Raw genomic sequence first — 16,231 nt, 5'->3', positions numbered from 1 at the left:
TTTATTTTGGACCCCGATTTGGACCAACTTGAAAACTGGGCCCATAATCAAAAATCTAAATACATGTTTAGATTTAGCATATCAAAGAACCCTCAGAATTCAATTTTTGTTAATATCAAACTAAGTTTAATTTTGGACCCTTTGGACCTTAATATAGACCAATTTGAAAACGGAACCAAAAATTAAGAATCTAAATACACGGTTAGATTCGGCATATCAAAGAACCCCAATAATTCAATTTTTGATGAAATCAAACAAAGTTAAATTTTGGACCCTTTGGACCTCAATGTGGACCAATTTAAAAACGGGGCCCAAAATCCAAAAACTTAATACACGGTTAGATTCAGCATATTAAAAAACCCCTAGAATTCAAGAATAAAACCCCATTGAAATTGATCAAGAAATAAGCAATTTATACGAAGTATCTTCTTTTGCACAATACTGTGCAATTGAATATTTCTTGCTATTGCGCAATACTGTACAATTGACAATTTCTTACTATTGCGCAATATTGTGCTATTGGATATTTCTTGCTATTGTGCAATACTGTGCAATTGAAGATTTCTTGCTATTGCGCAATACTGTGCAATTGAAGATTTCTTGCTATTGTGCAATACTGTGCAATTGAAAATTTCTTGCTATTGCACAATACTTATTATATAATAATTTACACATCCTGTTTGGTGTGTATCTCCTACCATATCATTATTATTTGCTTTTAAATATAAATCAGAAATAACCAACTTAAAATGGAAAATTTTAAAAGAAAAAAAAATGAAAAAAAGAAAAAAAAAAAAAAAAAAAAGAAAAAAAAAAAAATCCCCCCCCCCAAAATATTTTGAACCCCCTTTTGATTCATCACCCCCAAACTCAATCCCATCCTTCCCTTTGTGGTATGGTACCTTGCAGTACAATTTCAGAGAGATCCATACACTTGAACACAAGTTATTGCCTGGAAACTAGAAAAATGCTTTTTTTTGGCCCCTTTTTGGCCCCCAATTCCTAAACGTTTCGGGCAATTACCCCCAAACTCAATTCCAGCTTTCCCTTTGTGATATGGAACCTTGTAGTACAATTTCAGAAATATCCAAACACTTACACACAAGTTATTGTCTGGTAACTAGAAAAATGCTTATTTTTGGCCCCTTTTTGGCCCCCAATTCCTAAACGTTTCGGGCAATTACCCCCAAACTCAATTCCAGCTTTCCCTTTGTGATATGGAACCTTGTAGTACAATTTCAGAAATATCCAAACACTTACACACAAGTTATTGTCATGAAACTAGAAAAATGCTTGTTTTTTGCCCCTTTTTTTGCCCCTAATTCCTAAAATTTTGAGGCAATTACCCCCAAAATCAATTACAGCCTTCCCTTTGTGATATGGAACCTTGTGGTACAATGTCAGAGAGATCCATACACTTACACACAAGTTATTGTCTGGAAGTTACAAAAATGCTTATTTTTGGCCCCTTTTTGGCCCCTAATTCCTTAACTGTTGGTACCATAACCCCCAAAATCAATCCCAACCTTCCTTTCGTGGTATTGAACCTTATGGTAAAATTTCATGGAGATCCATTCACTTAAACTAAAGTTAGAGTGCGAAAACCAATGTGTCTTCGGACGACGACGACGATGACGACGCCAACGTCATACCAATATACGACCAAAAAAATTTTAATTTTTGCGGTCGTATAAAAAAAATTTTAATTTTTGCGGTCGTATAAAAACCACTGAAATGCTGCAAGGTTTTCTTAAGAGTCTGATATTAAATTACAAATAAACAAATCTTTCAAAATAGCTATTGTCATGTTTCAAGGTAAATTTTTGAGAAGTAATACAGATAAAAAGTTTTAATTTTAGAGCATTCAGTTTTGTTCCGTACAAAACAGGGTTCATATTCATACAAAATAAACCTATACTGTATATTCAGGAATTATTGTGAGGTTTTTATAAATGCCAATGATGCGACTGGGTGAGTATTGCAAAAAATAATAATTGCACACAATAACTTCTGAATTTACACTATATTCTAGCGAGGGGTAAAATATCGGCATAAAGGGACAAGCGTGTATTTTCCCGTAAAATGCTTATATTCTTACGTCATCGTTCTATGACGTCGGGTAGCTCATTCATAAAAAAGCATATGACGCAGGAGTACGATCGGAACAGCCCAAACAATATATGCATATTTTACCACGGGTATGTACTCAAAGCGTTTGAAGAACGTCATGTTAGAATCCCTGCATACAACAGGTTGAGTTAAATAAATGAAGAAATATGTAGGTTTTATGATAAATTTGAGTAACATTATGATACTTTATGGCAAAGTTAATAAAATTTCTATATCATTTGGTCTCTGGTGGAGAGTTGTCTCATTGGCAATTATACCAAATCTTCTTATTTTTAGGCTGTGTTATGCAGCTGATATCCAAAAATAAATATATGCTGAAAATATGATAATAAAATATATCAATTGTTGTATTCTTGATCCAAAACATAGTTGTTTCAAAGTCTATGCATGGTTTACTTTACAAATTTTGACTTGGATGGAGAGTTGTCTCATTGGCACTCATACCAAATCTTCTTATATCTATGAAACTTGCAGCTTGCTTTGATAATGTCAGTTCATACTTGAAAACCTTAAGTCAAGACATTATGACATCATTGTTAAATCCAAGTTAAACTTGATGAAATTGGGTCAAAAGTATTGAGAAAATAAAAAGATATGGCAACATGATACAGTCATAGGAAATTACTATAATGCCTTTACTATCGAAGACCTTAACAGAGGAATGACCTCCCATGTTGTAAATAACTGTGTTCACCCTCTTTAAATAAAGAATTTATTATTATTATAATGAAAAGGGCTTTATCAAAGGGGAATATTTTTAATTATGACACTTCTGCAGGAGCATACCCTTCAACACTTACATTTAACTGTTCACCAGCAACTGGTGTAAGAATGTTTCCTTCTGGTTTTGGTGCATTGGGGTCAGGAACTGGAGCTGAAATTATAAACATAAAGATTTAAATAATTCACTCTTCATGATGCTTGTCTACTGACTTTTATACAGTGAAACTAAATTGTACACCTTCTGAGACCAAGATTTCTTTTTTTTAAGACAGATGTTCAATTTCCACAGGTTAAAATACTAAAGAACATTATTCATTGATTGTTCCAATGCAAGTTCACTATAGACAGGTTTCTGATTTACACAAAGTTCAGTTTAGCCAGGTAATATTGTTATAATGATTAAAAGAAAATGTAACTTATCTAAATAAAAAAGAACTTGCACACACATGCATTGTCCATCTAAGCATATCCCTACACCTCATTCAAAGTTAAGGTGGTACCTAACACGTTACGTTGTATTGTTAAGGAAATATTAAGCTTCTCAATGATCAAAATTAGTGTTTGTCAAACTGCTATATAACCAAAGAAATTTTTCTGATAAAGTGGTTGGTTCAAATTTTTTGAAATTTTTATATTTTTGTCAAAGGGTCAAAGTAAACATTTTGTCAAAATTTTATGAAAATTAAATGAGCCAAATTAATATTAGTCAAGGTGTTGGGTACCACCTTAAGGTATGTGAAAAGAAGATAAAAAGTGTTCATACAAGCATTACAACTCATCACTATCAAGCCACTGACCAAATATGAAGTCATTCTATCCCATAGTTCATGAGAAAAGTGTGAAAAAAATATTTGTTTACATTGATCATATCGAAAATTCAGTTTCGGCAAACAGTGTCTGACAGATCCAAAAAGTTCTCATTAGTTACAACCCATTGCTGTCAAGCTGCCGACCAAATATAAAGCCATTCTGTTCTGTGGTTTCCTGAGAAAATTATGATGGAAATACTTCTTTGACAAACTGATTCCAATTTTTTCAAGAAGATATATAAACTGCACACATCAAATATATCATTAATGTCATCAAATACCTTCTAAAGCTTCATCATCCTCTACAAAATATTCTTTTAATGGTTTTCTTTTAGGTCTCTGAAAAAAAATGGAATTCAATAAGTTAATAGCAAGTCAAAAATGGAATAACGTTTGGGCTATACAAAAGAATTAACATCTTGACTTCTTGATTTTTTTTGGAGGGTTGCTGTCATATTGGTGTATATACCTCACATCTCACTTTATTCACAATACACAGAATGTAAACTTCTTTATTCATAATATCACAGAATGTAAAATTCACTGTTAATGTGTGCTGTTCTTTTAATTTTTTATATTCTTTTATAATTTTGTCTTGAATAGATCTTATTAAAAGCAGATGGTATATGATAAGGTCACCTTTTGGTAAATTGAATCAAACTAGAGGCTCTAAAGAGCCTGTGTCGCTCACCTTGGTCTATGTGCATATTAAACAAAGGACACAGATGGATTCATGACAAAATTGTGTTTTGGTGATGGTGATGTGTTTGTAGATCTTACTTTACTGAACATTCTTGCTGCTTACAATTATCTCTATTTATAATGAACTTGGCCCAGTAGTTACAGTGGAAAATATTTTGTAAAAATTTACAAAAATTTACAAAATTTATGAAAATTGTAAAAAATTAACTATAAAGGGCAATAACTCCTTAAGGGGTCAATTGACAATTTTGATCATGTTAACTTATTTGTAGATCTTACTTTGCTGTACATTATTGCTGTTTACAGTTTATCTTCATCTATAATAATATTCAAGATAATAACCAAAAGCTGCAAAATTTTCTTAAAATTACCAATTCAGGGGCAGCAACCCAACAACGTGTTGCCTAATTTGTCTGAAAATTTCAGGGCAGATAGATCTTGACCTAATGAACAATTTCATACCGACAGATTTGCTCTAAATGCTTTGGTTTCAGAGATATGAGCCAAACACTGCATTTTACCCTATGTACTATTTTTTAGCCATGTCGGCCATCTTTGTTCGCGGGCCGGGTCATCGGACACATTTTTTAAACTAGATACCCTAATGATGATTGTGGACAAGTTTGGTTAAATTTGTCTTAGTAGTTTCACAGGAGAAGATTTTTGTAAAAGATTACAAAAATTTACGAAAAATGGTTAAAAATTGACTATAAAGGGCAATAACTCCTTAAGGGGTCAATTGACAATTTTGGTCATGTTAACTTATTTGTAGATCTTACTTTGCTGAACATTATTGCTCTTTACAGTTTATCTTTATCTATAATAATATTCAAGATAATAACCAATAAAAACAGCAAAATTTCCTTAAAATTGCCAATTAAGGGGCAGCAACCCAACAACGGGTTGTCAGATTCATCTGAAAATTTCAGGGCAGATAGATCTTGACCTGATTAACAATTTTATACTCTAAATGCTTTGGTTTCAGAGATATGAGCCAAACACTGCATTTTAACCTATGTACTATTTTTTAGCCATGTCGGCCATCTTTGTTCGCGGGCCGGGTCATCGGACACATTTTTTAAACTAGATACCCTAATGATGATTGTGGACAACTTTGGTTTAATTTGGCCAAGTAGTTTCAGAGAAGAAGATTTTTGTAAAAGATAACGACGACGGACTACGACGACGAAGACGACGGACGCCAAGTGATGAGAAAGCTCATAGGTGAGCTAAAAATAATTTGATATTGATTTTAGTTATTGTTGAAGGCTGTATGGTGACCTATAGTTGTTAACTTCTATATTATTTGGTCTCTGGTGGAGAGTAGTCTCATAGGCAATTATACCACATCTTCTTATTTTATAAGTATTATAAATCTATCAAATAACATGCTTCAGGTGTTAATAAGACATTAGTTATTTTATTTGTGAATTGTTTATCAAATATTTGCTTAAAGGCTGCAAACTTCTATGAAAACTTGTCATTACTATCTAGATACAAGACCAGACTTTCTATAAAAAGGTATTTTCTACAAGATGTCTCACATAAAGATTTAAATGTGGTAAAACATCTTTTCAGGGAACTGCAAGGCCTTGCCTCATGCCGAACTTTGTCTATCTTAAGTCAAATATGTCAATTTCAACATGTTTAAATCACAGTGATATTACAACAACATTTCTTTTCTAATGTGTATCATCCTTTTCATTTATCAATAAATCTGGCACGTTTGAAAAGGTTGAAGAATTTTAATATTTTGGGAATGTCTAGGGCCAGACATTGGCTCTTTTTTTTCACAATCATTCTTAAATAAAATGCTCCGCTGGGTGCAGCTTGATACGACCACAGAGGTCGAACCCTGAACAGTTGGGGCAAGTATGGACACAACATTCAAGCTTGATACAGCACTGAATTTGGATTGTGATTAAATATTTGACACAGCATAGGTTTCTGACACAGAATGAATGTGGTCTAAGAACTTAAAATTTTTTAATTTACCTATTCAAACCATATCATTATTATTTGCTTTTATATATAAATCAGAAATAACCAATTTAAAATGGAAAATTTTAAAGAAAAAAAAAGGGAAAAAAAAATCCCCCCCTATTTTTTTGAACCCCTTTATGATTCATCACCCCCAAACTCAATCCCAGCCTTCCCTTTGTGGTATGGTACCTTGCAGTACAATTTCATAGAGATCCATAAACTTGAACACAAGTTATTGTCTGGAAACTAGAAAAATGCTTGTTTTTTGGCCCCTTTTTGGCCCCATATTCCTAAACATTTAGGGCAATTACCTCCAAACTCAAACCCAGCTTTCCCTTTGTGATATGGAACCTTGTAGTACAATTTCATAAAGATCCATACACTTACACACAAGTTATTGTCCTGAAGCTAGAAAAATGCTTGTTTTTTGCCCTGTTTTGGCCCCTAATTTCTAAAATTTTGAGGCAATTACCCCCAAAATCAATCCCAGCCTTCCCTTTGAGGTATGGTACCTTGCAGTATAATTTCAGAGAGATCCATACACTTGAACACAAGTTTTTGTCTGGAAACTAGAAAAATGCTTAAAAATGCCCCCTTTTGGCCCCTTATTCCTAATGAGGCGATTACCCCCAATATCAATCCAAACATTCCCTTTGTGATATGGAACCTTGCAGTACAATTTCAGAGAGATCCATACACTTGAACACAAGTTATTGTCTGGAAACTAGAAAAATGCTTATTTTTGGCCCCTTACTCCTAAACGTTTTGGGCAATTACCCCCAAACTCGATTCCAGCTTTCCCTTTGTGATATGCAACCTTGTAGTACAATTTCAGAAAGATCCATAGACTAACACACAAGTTATTGTCATAAAACTAGAAAAATGCTTGTTTTTTGCCCCTTTTTTAGCCCCTAATTCCTAATATTTTGAGGCAATTACACCCAAAACCATTCCAAGCATTCCCTTTGTGATATGGAACCTTGTGGTACAATGTTAGAGAGATCCATACACTAACACACAAGTTATGTCTGGAAGTTACAAAAATTCTTATTTTTGGCCCCTTTTTGGCCCCTAATTCCTTAACTGTTGGTACCATAACCCCCAAAATCAATCCCAAGCTTCCTTTTGTGGTATTGAACCTTATGGTAAAATTTCATAGAGATCCATCCACTTAAACTAAAGTTAGAGTGAGAAACCAATGTGTCTTCGGACGACGATGATGACGATGCCGGACGACGACGACGAAGATGAAGACGCCAACGTCATACCATATACGACCACAAAATTTTTTTGCGATCATATAAAAATATAATGTACCTACTTTTAATGTGTTGAGCAATTGTTGAATCTTGGCAGAAACTTTTCCTTGGTGTCTTGAGCCTGTAAAAAATACTCAATTAAAGTGCAATAAACTGTGAAGACTATATTTGTCATAACAAATGTACTTGGATTCTATGCATAAATTTTGAAATTTGCTGATAATTTAAATTCTCCAAACATTGTGCAATCTTGCACATACATTTAAAACATTTCTCTCTCTGATAGTTGGACCATGTCTTCACACTTGCAATGTGATCACATTTAAATTTAGTATGTAATATCAATTTGTTCCAACAGGTTCTCTCTTTGAAGCTATCTATAAAGGTAACTACTTTTCTAATCAGCAAAGATACCTATGTTTATTTTTTTATAACGCTGATTAATATAATGTATTGTACATTTTCTGTTAAAAAAGACATCACTTTTATGAAAATGTTTCAATTTTGAATTTCAGAAGCAAGCTATCTTTAGCAGGTAAGAAAACAAGCAATGTTATGTGAGATGTAATCTCATCTAATCCTAACACAAACCTTAACAGAATACAAAATTTGTCAGGTGTCTGTAAATTTTCATTCTTCAACTTTCTCCAATGTAAAATATTGATTTGACTTTTGTAGACTTTTTATTTTAACTTACCATTAACATCCTCCATCCCAGTCACAATGTCTGTGTTAGTCATCCTTACAGAGGAGACGTGTGAGGCAGTGTAGGGTCCGACACAATCAGCTTGTCTCATACTTAACTTACCATTAGCATCCTCCATCCCAGTCACAATGCCTGTGTTAGTCATCCTTACAGATGAGACATGTGAGGCAGTGTACGGTCCTACACGATCAGCTTGTCTCATACTTAACTTACCATTAACATCCTCCATCCCAGTCACAATGCCTGTGTTAGTCATCCTTACAGATGAGACATGTGAGGCAGTGTACGGTCCGACACGATCAGCTTGTCTCATACTTAACTTACCATTAACATCCTCCATCCCAGTCACAATGCCTGTGTTAGTCATCCTTACAGATGAGACATGTGAGGCAGTGTACGGTCCGACACGATCAGCTTGTCTCATACTTAACTTACCATTAGCATCCTCCATCCCAGTCACAATGCCTGTGTTAGTCATCCTTACAGAGGAGACGTGTGAGGCAGTGTAGGGTCCTACACGATCAGCTTGTCTCATACTTAACTTACCATTAGCATCCTCCATCCCAGTCACAATGCCTGTGTTAGTCATCCTTACAGAGGAGACGTGTGAGGCAGCGTAGGGTCCGACACGATCAGCTTGTCTCATACTTAACTTACCATTAGCATCCTCCATCCCAGTCACAGTGCCTGTATTAGTCATCCTTACAGAGGAGACGTGTGAGGCAGCGTAGGGTCCGACACGATTAGCTTGTCTCATACTTAACTTACCATTAGCATCCTCCATCCCAGTCACAGTGCCTGTATTAGTCATCCTTACAGATGAGACATGTGAGGCAGCGTAGGGTCCGACACGATCGGCTTGTCTCATACTTAACTTACCATTAGCATCCTCCATCCCAGTCACAATGCCTGTGTTAGTCATCCTTACAGAGGAGACGTGTGAGGCAGCGTAGGGTCCGACACGATTAGCTTGTCTCATACTTAACTTACCATTAGCATCCTCCATCCCAGTCACAGTGCCTGTATTAGTCATCCTTACAGATGAGACATGTGAGGCAGCGTAGGGTCCGACACGATCGGCTTGTCTCATACTCTTTGCATTGTTGGTTACATCAGGTGGTTGTGAAATTGGTTGTGCTGTAACAATATCAATATATACAATTACATCAGTTGTTTATTTCCTTGAATCTCAGCAATGGGATTGGTGTAAAGTTAATGACATAAAAATTAAGTCTTCAAAACTAAATGAAGCCTAAAATACATGCTGACAGTGCTCTTGCTAAGGCATTTCAATTAAGCTGCCCTGATCATTTAATATTAATTGAGAAATTTTTTGCTTGCATTTATTACAATATATTATAACAATATCAACAATGGATAGGAAATTACGGTTAAGGTGGTACCCAACACCTTGACTAATATTAATTTGGCTCGTTTAATTTTCATAAAATTTTGACAAAATGTTTACTTTGACCCTTTGACAAAAATATAAAAATTTCAAAAAATGTCAACCAACCACTTTATCAGAAAAATTTCATTGGTTATATAGCAGTTTGACAAACACTAATTTTGATCATTGAGAAGCTTAATATTTCCTTAACAATACAACGTAATTAAAACGTTAAGCTGATTTTTACAGAGTTATCTCCCTGTAGTGTTAGGTACCACCTTAATAATTGTGATTTCAGTAATCTTTTTCATACAAATAACATAAATAATGCTATCAAAATTTAAAATGCAAGATTTATATACCGCAATAGGCCATGTATAGTTACTTATCCTACTCTATAGTCCGCACCCCGGTCTGGCAGGTTAAATTTTGTAGAAAAAAACGTATACTATACAAGCCTGAATTTAGTATGCGAACCTTATAGACATAATGTTTTAAAATTCAAAACACTGTTTAGCTCCAAAAAACCAAAAACACTCAGACAGCTTTGCAATTTCATATGATGTATCAACAGTAAAATGACTCCTACTCAACCATAATTTCAACATATTTAAACTATTTCTTTAAACATGTTTATTTACTTTATTTGTGTGTGCATATATTTTCATATTTTCATTTATTTTTATCTTTTTTTATTTATTTTATTTTTTTAATGTTTTTTTCATGTTATCACATCTAATATTTTGTATGCATGTTTTTAACTTCTCTGTTACCTTTGTACTTGCATGGTTTTATGAGAATAAACGATCTATCTCTAGTATTACAATACTACAAAACAAAAAAACGTCACAAAAAAATCTGAATTTACAGTACATCTTCATCTTGATCATATCAGAACTTATTTTTAAATATGAAATACTGTTTAAGCAGATGGCAAATATTTCTGCTTGAAAAACCTATTGAAAATTTCTTAATACTTTGATGCTTTTTTTTTGCAATTCTTGAAGACAAGAAAGTTACATCAGCAGTGCTTATTGTTTCATGGTTTCTTTCATTAACAATAGGACCAGGAACGTAAAGATCTGTTGCAAGGGTTCTTAAAGGAACAAACAGCATTGCACTCTACCTACTACAGGGCAATAATGCCTACAAGTTTGGAAACAAGATGTGACAAAGTAATATTGTAGGAAATGGTGTTAGAATCTGATGTACAGTAGTTGTCGTCTGTTTATGTAGTTCATACGTGTTTCTCATTTCTCGTTTTTATATAGATTAGACCGTTGGTTTTCCCGTTTGAATGGTTTTACACTAGTAATTTTTGGGGCCCTTTATAGCTTGCTGTTCGGTGTGACCCAAGGCTCCGTGTTGAAGGCCGTACCTTGACCTATAATGGTTTACTTTTATAAATTGTTGCTTAGATGGAGAGTTGTCTCATTGGCACTCATACCACATCTTCCTATATCTATTAGATTCAGTTGCCTGAACAACATGAAGATAATTGAAGTTTGCAGTGTTTCATCCTCCCCCGACCCCCCTCCCTTAAAAGTTTGGAAATAAGTAAATGTACTTACAATGTCTGGAATGGTGGACATCTGATACAGCCCTAGAGGTGTTGCCAGGTAAAAAGAACATTGCACTTTGTGGTCTTTGGTCACGCCCCTGGTGGTGAGGGGAATGGTCAGAGTAGGAAGACGAACTAGCACCACTATCACGTAACCTCCCACCTCGTAGAAAATCACGATTCTGGTCTTCACCGAATATACTGTCATCATCAGATGAAGATTCTAAAATGAAATATCACAGGTATGAGAGATTTTATTAATAGTAAAGAGAATTCATAAAATATAAATCTGACTCTGAAACAGAAATATATAAGTAAAAGTGTGAGCAACTGCTCACTAACAGTACCTCTGCTTTAAGATTTCGGTAAGTAGGAAGTTGATGAGCAATGAATCTGAAAACATATATATCTCATGGTAAAGTATGGTCACATAAAGCCTGAAAACAAATTTCAGCACACTACAGCATGTTCATATGAAAACTGATAATAAATTTTAGGAAGTTCTGATTTGTAAATCCTGAGAAAAATGTGAACGAAATTCATGGGATGGATAGACATACGGACTGACAAACATATGGACAGACTGAGGTAAAACAGTATACCCCCTCCTTCCAAGCAGGGCTATAGAAACAAATTGGTTCAGAATTCTTAAAATTGATATGCATTTATTTTGTATCAAGGAACACAATACCAAATACTATCACATAAATTTAAAGTTGCATAAAAATCATCAGTGACTTGCATTTTCTAAAGAATGAAACATTCAAGATTTAGATGCAACATGGAGATTTAAGAACTGCAGCATTATTTCTCAAATATTACCATGTCTTTGACGTTCTTGGCCTTTATAATTAACTGATGTACGTTTTGAAGGTAATGGCATCACTGGTACCCTTTTGTTGTACTGAGCTAGAGCCTGCATCACTGCTTCCGTTCGCACTTCTGTAAAAGTTAAAATATTCTTTATATCAACAATGAACCTGGATTATTAAACTAAACTGATTTCGGAACCAAATCTTTATTATGTTTAACATAAAATGTTGGGTTGCTGTCTCGTTGACCTTAACCACACAAATCTCCTTTTTTGTTCTTATTTACATTGTAGTAAACAATTTTGTTTTGGATACAACCTTCATCGTACATGAGGGGCCTGGATGGCTGAGTAGTCTAATTAGTCAAACTACTGTATCACTAGCCAGTAAACACTAAGGTTGTAAGTTCGAATCCCGCACATGGCAGGTGCGATCAACTCCAATCTTTATTGACTATGATTGTCAGTTTTCCTATCGAAGGTAGTGGTTCTCTATTGGCTATTTCTTGGTGGCTAGTTTTTATTGGTAGAGGAAAAAATCAGGTTAACCATGGCTATCTTTCTTCAATATTACTATATGTAAAAGGTACATAGAAACCTGCAGATTTTGTTTTAATTAGCCAGAATTTCTGCTTTTACAGGTTAAAATTTCAAATCAATTCCTAATACAAAAGTTGTCACTTGAGTTCAGTCTACACTGGGTTCTGATTAAACAGATTTTACTGTATATGATTTTACAATGTATGAATTCCTAATACAAAAGTTGTCAGCTGAGTTCAGTTTACACTGGGTTCTGATTAAACAGATTTTACTGTATATGATTTTACAATGTATGAATTCCTAATACAAAAGTTGTCAGCTGAGTTCAGTCTACACTGGGTTCTGATTAAACAGATTTTACTGTATATGATTTTACAATGTATGAATTCCTAATACAAAAGTTGTCAGTTGAGTGTAGTCTACACTGGGTTCTGATTAAACAGATTTTACTGTATATGATTTTACAATGTATGAATTCCTAATACAAAAGTTGTCACTTGAGTTCAGTCTACACTGGGTTCTGATTAAACAGATTTTACTGTATATGATTTTACAATGTATGAATTCCTAATACAAAAGTTGTCAGTCTAGCTTAGTCTACCCTGGGTTCTGATTAAACAGATTTTACTGTATATGATTTTACAATGTATGAATTCCTAAAAATTAATACAAAAGTTGTCAGTAGAGTGCAAGTCTACACTGGGTTCTGATTAAAAAGATTTTACTGTATATGATTTTACAACATATGAATTCCTAATAAAAAAGTTGTCAGTCTAGCTTATTTTAGTCTACACTGGGTTCTGATTAAACAGGTTTTACTGTCTATGATTTTATGAATTAATGAAAGACATTCATATCCAGTCTTAAATTGAATGTAAAATTCTCTCAAGTACATCAAATTCCTGTTTTTACATTTACTTAATATGATGAAAACATAAACAAAAATAAACTACTATAAAACCATATAATTATCATGATTATACACACACATGTTTATCCAGACTTAAACCAGTTAATGAGCTGCAATTTGTACAAAATTATAATGTCAAAAAGTTCTGCCTCAATGCTTTTCAATTAGAGGGATTTTTTTTCCCGTTAATTGATAAAATTGTAACCTTTTAACATACCGACATTTACAAACAGCTTAAAACATGTCATTTTATATACATTTATCAAGGAAGTTCATGCTGACTTTTAGGATTGTCACAAGATGTCATTAGGGAAAAAGTCAAAATCAAGTTTTAAAAATTTGAATAATGAGATGTGGGGAACATTAGATAACAACCCAAAATCTTGACACAAATAACCAAAAGTCATCAAACTTGTAGCAAGATTTAAAACTTTCAGAAAAAAAATAAAGACATCCTTTCAAACCCCCCCCCCCCCCCCCCCCCCCCCCCCCCCCCCCCCCCCCCCCCCTTTTGCTAATGGAAGTCAGGAGATTGTAGTTTAGTGGTTGTCATTGATTCATGTCGATCATATTTGTCTTTTCTTAAATTGTTTTGTTATATATTAGGCTGTTTTCTTCTTTGAATTGTTTCAGGTTTTTCATGTTGGGGCCTTTTGTAGCGGACATACAGAATGGGTTTTTCTCATTGTTTGAAGGCCATATGGTTGCCTATAATTGCTTACATCCATCTCATTTGATCTCTGGAGGATAGTTGTCTCGTTGACAATCATACCATATCTCCTTATTTTTACATCAACATACATAAAAGGGGGGTTCAAAGGGAAACCTTGTAAAAGATTTTCTGTCAATATGGCAGACTTGAGAAAAACAGATATAAAGCGATGTTAGGAAATTTATTGTTACAGCTCATGCCTCTCTTGCAGCATACTAAATTGAATTATTCCAATTTTACCCAGTGGCTGATTCAAGGGGCATACACTCCCCCTTTTTGATTGCCAAAAAATATTAATTATATCATGATTTTCACAATTGGTATGAATTTTTTAGCATAAAATTGTCAAATTTTTTTTATATAATCGGTTTTAGGGAATACCACCTTTCAAAAATCCTGGAATGGATCCGCTAGTATAAACCATATCAGATGTGACCTCGTCAGTAGCTGTCATTTTTCATGTCTAAATTTTTTTATTTGCTACATTAAAATTTAATATTGAAGGTAGACTTTCAATAGTTTCTGTTTAAAATATTCACAAGATTTTAGTGCTTGGTTTATTGTACAAGCACCAATTGTCTATTGATGAAGATTTTCTCTACTCTTTAAGTTGATTGTGTCATTGAGTTGCTGTCTCATTGAAGTCCACCCCACAAAGTTATTTCATGAATTTATCAGGTACAATTTCTAAGGATTAATGAAAGGTCTGTCAAGAATTGCTTCAAATGCATGAATTGTACACAATTTGAAGCTGTTTACAAACCAAGTGTATTTACCTGAATGATATCTGTTGTCTTCCCTTGTGACCCTCCTGGCCTCTTTTCTGTTTGCAGCTGTTTTTGGACTGGGTGCATTTTGCCCTACAAAAGAAATTTATTGTTTAAAGAACACACATGTATATATCCAAAGACTGGAATCTCATCAGTCCTTACAGGAGTTAATTTGATACTTTTTTTGGGGGGTGGGGGGATGGAATTTAAACAACCACATGATCAATTATTATACAATTCTTAAGAATCAAAATTAAAATAGTACCTCAAATTAAGGCCCTTTAATTATTTATGATGATAAATATTTGATATTTTTGGCTCTCAAACTTTTGGTCTCGAGTGTGTACCTGAAGGAGATTATTCAAGAAACACTTGATGTGCACACAGAAGTCCTAACATACTGTTGTAAAAAGATAAAGGTATTAATCATACAGATACTTCAACAGAAGTGTCTTTTAAATTGACCTCATTCATTTCATTTATAGGCAAATGTCAAACATAAGATTTTATACTGCTACTTGTAAAATGATTATGAATGAACTTTTAGTATTTTAAAGCCTTCTGTTGTGAGATGTTTAATCTTGTGGATATAAAGTGATCATAAAGAAGAATCAGATTTATATAGCTCGTTTGGATATGGTTTTTTTTACATGCATGTCAATCATAACAAGCAGGCCACCCAAATTTAACCTCACACGCAGCATCGTTGTCAATATAATGGAATTTGATGCGACTGTCATACAAGTGAAAGGTTTAGCTAGCTATAAAACCAGGTTCAATCCACCATTTTCTACATAAGAAAATGCTGGTACCAAGTCAGGAATATGACAGTTGTTATCCATTCGTTTGATGTGTTTGTTTTTATTGATTTTGCCATTAGATTGGGGACTGGGAGTTCAGTATTTTTGTGATTTTACTTTTTTTGGTAAAAATATCAAATACTAAATCTTATTTATCTAGGGTAATCATATTGTTATATGTTTTCCATTCTTGTGATAAAAGATAAATGCATGACCATTCCCAAAAAATTAGCACAGGGTACATTAAGCTAGATAATTGTCTCTATTTTGCTACCTAATTACAATCATTTAGTCAGAAGGATCTGTATAAAAACAAGAATATGCCCATAGTACATGGATGCCCCAATCTCACTATCATTTTCTGTGTTCAGTGGACCGTGAAATTGGGGTAAAAACTCTAAATTTGCATTAAAATTAGAAAGATC

The 16,231-nt window shown here is 33.9% G+C and overlaps 1 protein-coding gene across 11 annotated transcripts in view; it reads right to left on the bottom strand.

The window, feature by feature from the left end:
- Nucleotides 1–16,231, bottom strand: part of LOC127718514 (disco-interacting protein 2 homolog C-like) — a 97,749-nt gene that overhangs the window by 49,343 nt on the left and 32,175 nt on the right. For 5 of the 11 annotated variants that reach the window (XM_052224577.1, XM_052224578.1, XM_052224580.1 and 2 more), the window contains exons 3-9: nt 15,013–15,096; nt 12,086–12,205; nt 11,274–11,486; nt 9,303–9,449; nt 7,669–7,727; nt 3,944–4,001; nt 2,931–3,004 (exon numbers count right to left, since the gene is read on the bottom strand). In XM_052224577.1, the coding sequence (XP_052080537.1) occupies nt 2,931–3,004; nt 3,944–4,001; nt 7,669–7,727; nt 9,303–9,449; nt 11,274–11,486; nt 12,086–12,205; nt 15,013–15,096 (755 nt within the window). The other 6 variants (XM_052224585.1, XM_052224581.1, XM_052224584.1 and 3 more) reach the window with 6 other exon arrangements.

The sequence above is a fragment of the Mytilus californianus genome, unplaced genomic scaffold, assembly GCF_021869535.1.
Source record: "Mytilus californianus isolate M0D057914Y unplaced genomic scaffold, xbMytCali1.0.p SCAF_10, whole genome shotgun sequence".
NCBI lineage: Eukaryota > Metazoa > Mollusca > Bivalvia > Mytilida > Mytilidae > Mytilus > Mytilus californianus.
The sequence above is the reverse complement of the archived record's forward strand: the minus strand, read 5'-3'. Positions and strand labels throughout refer to the sequence as shown.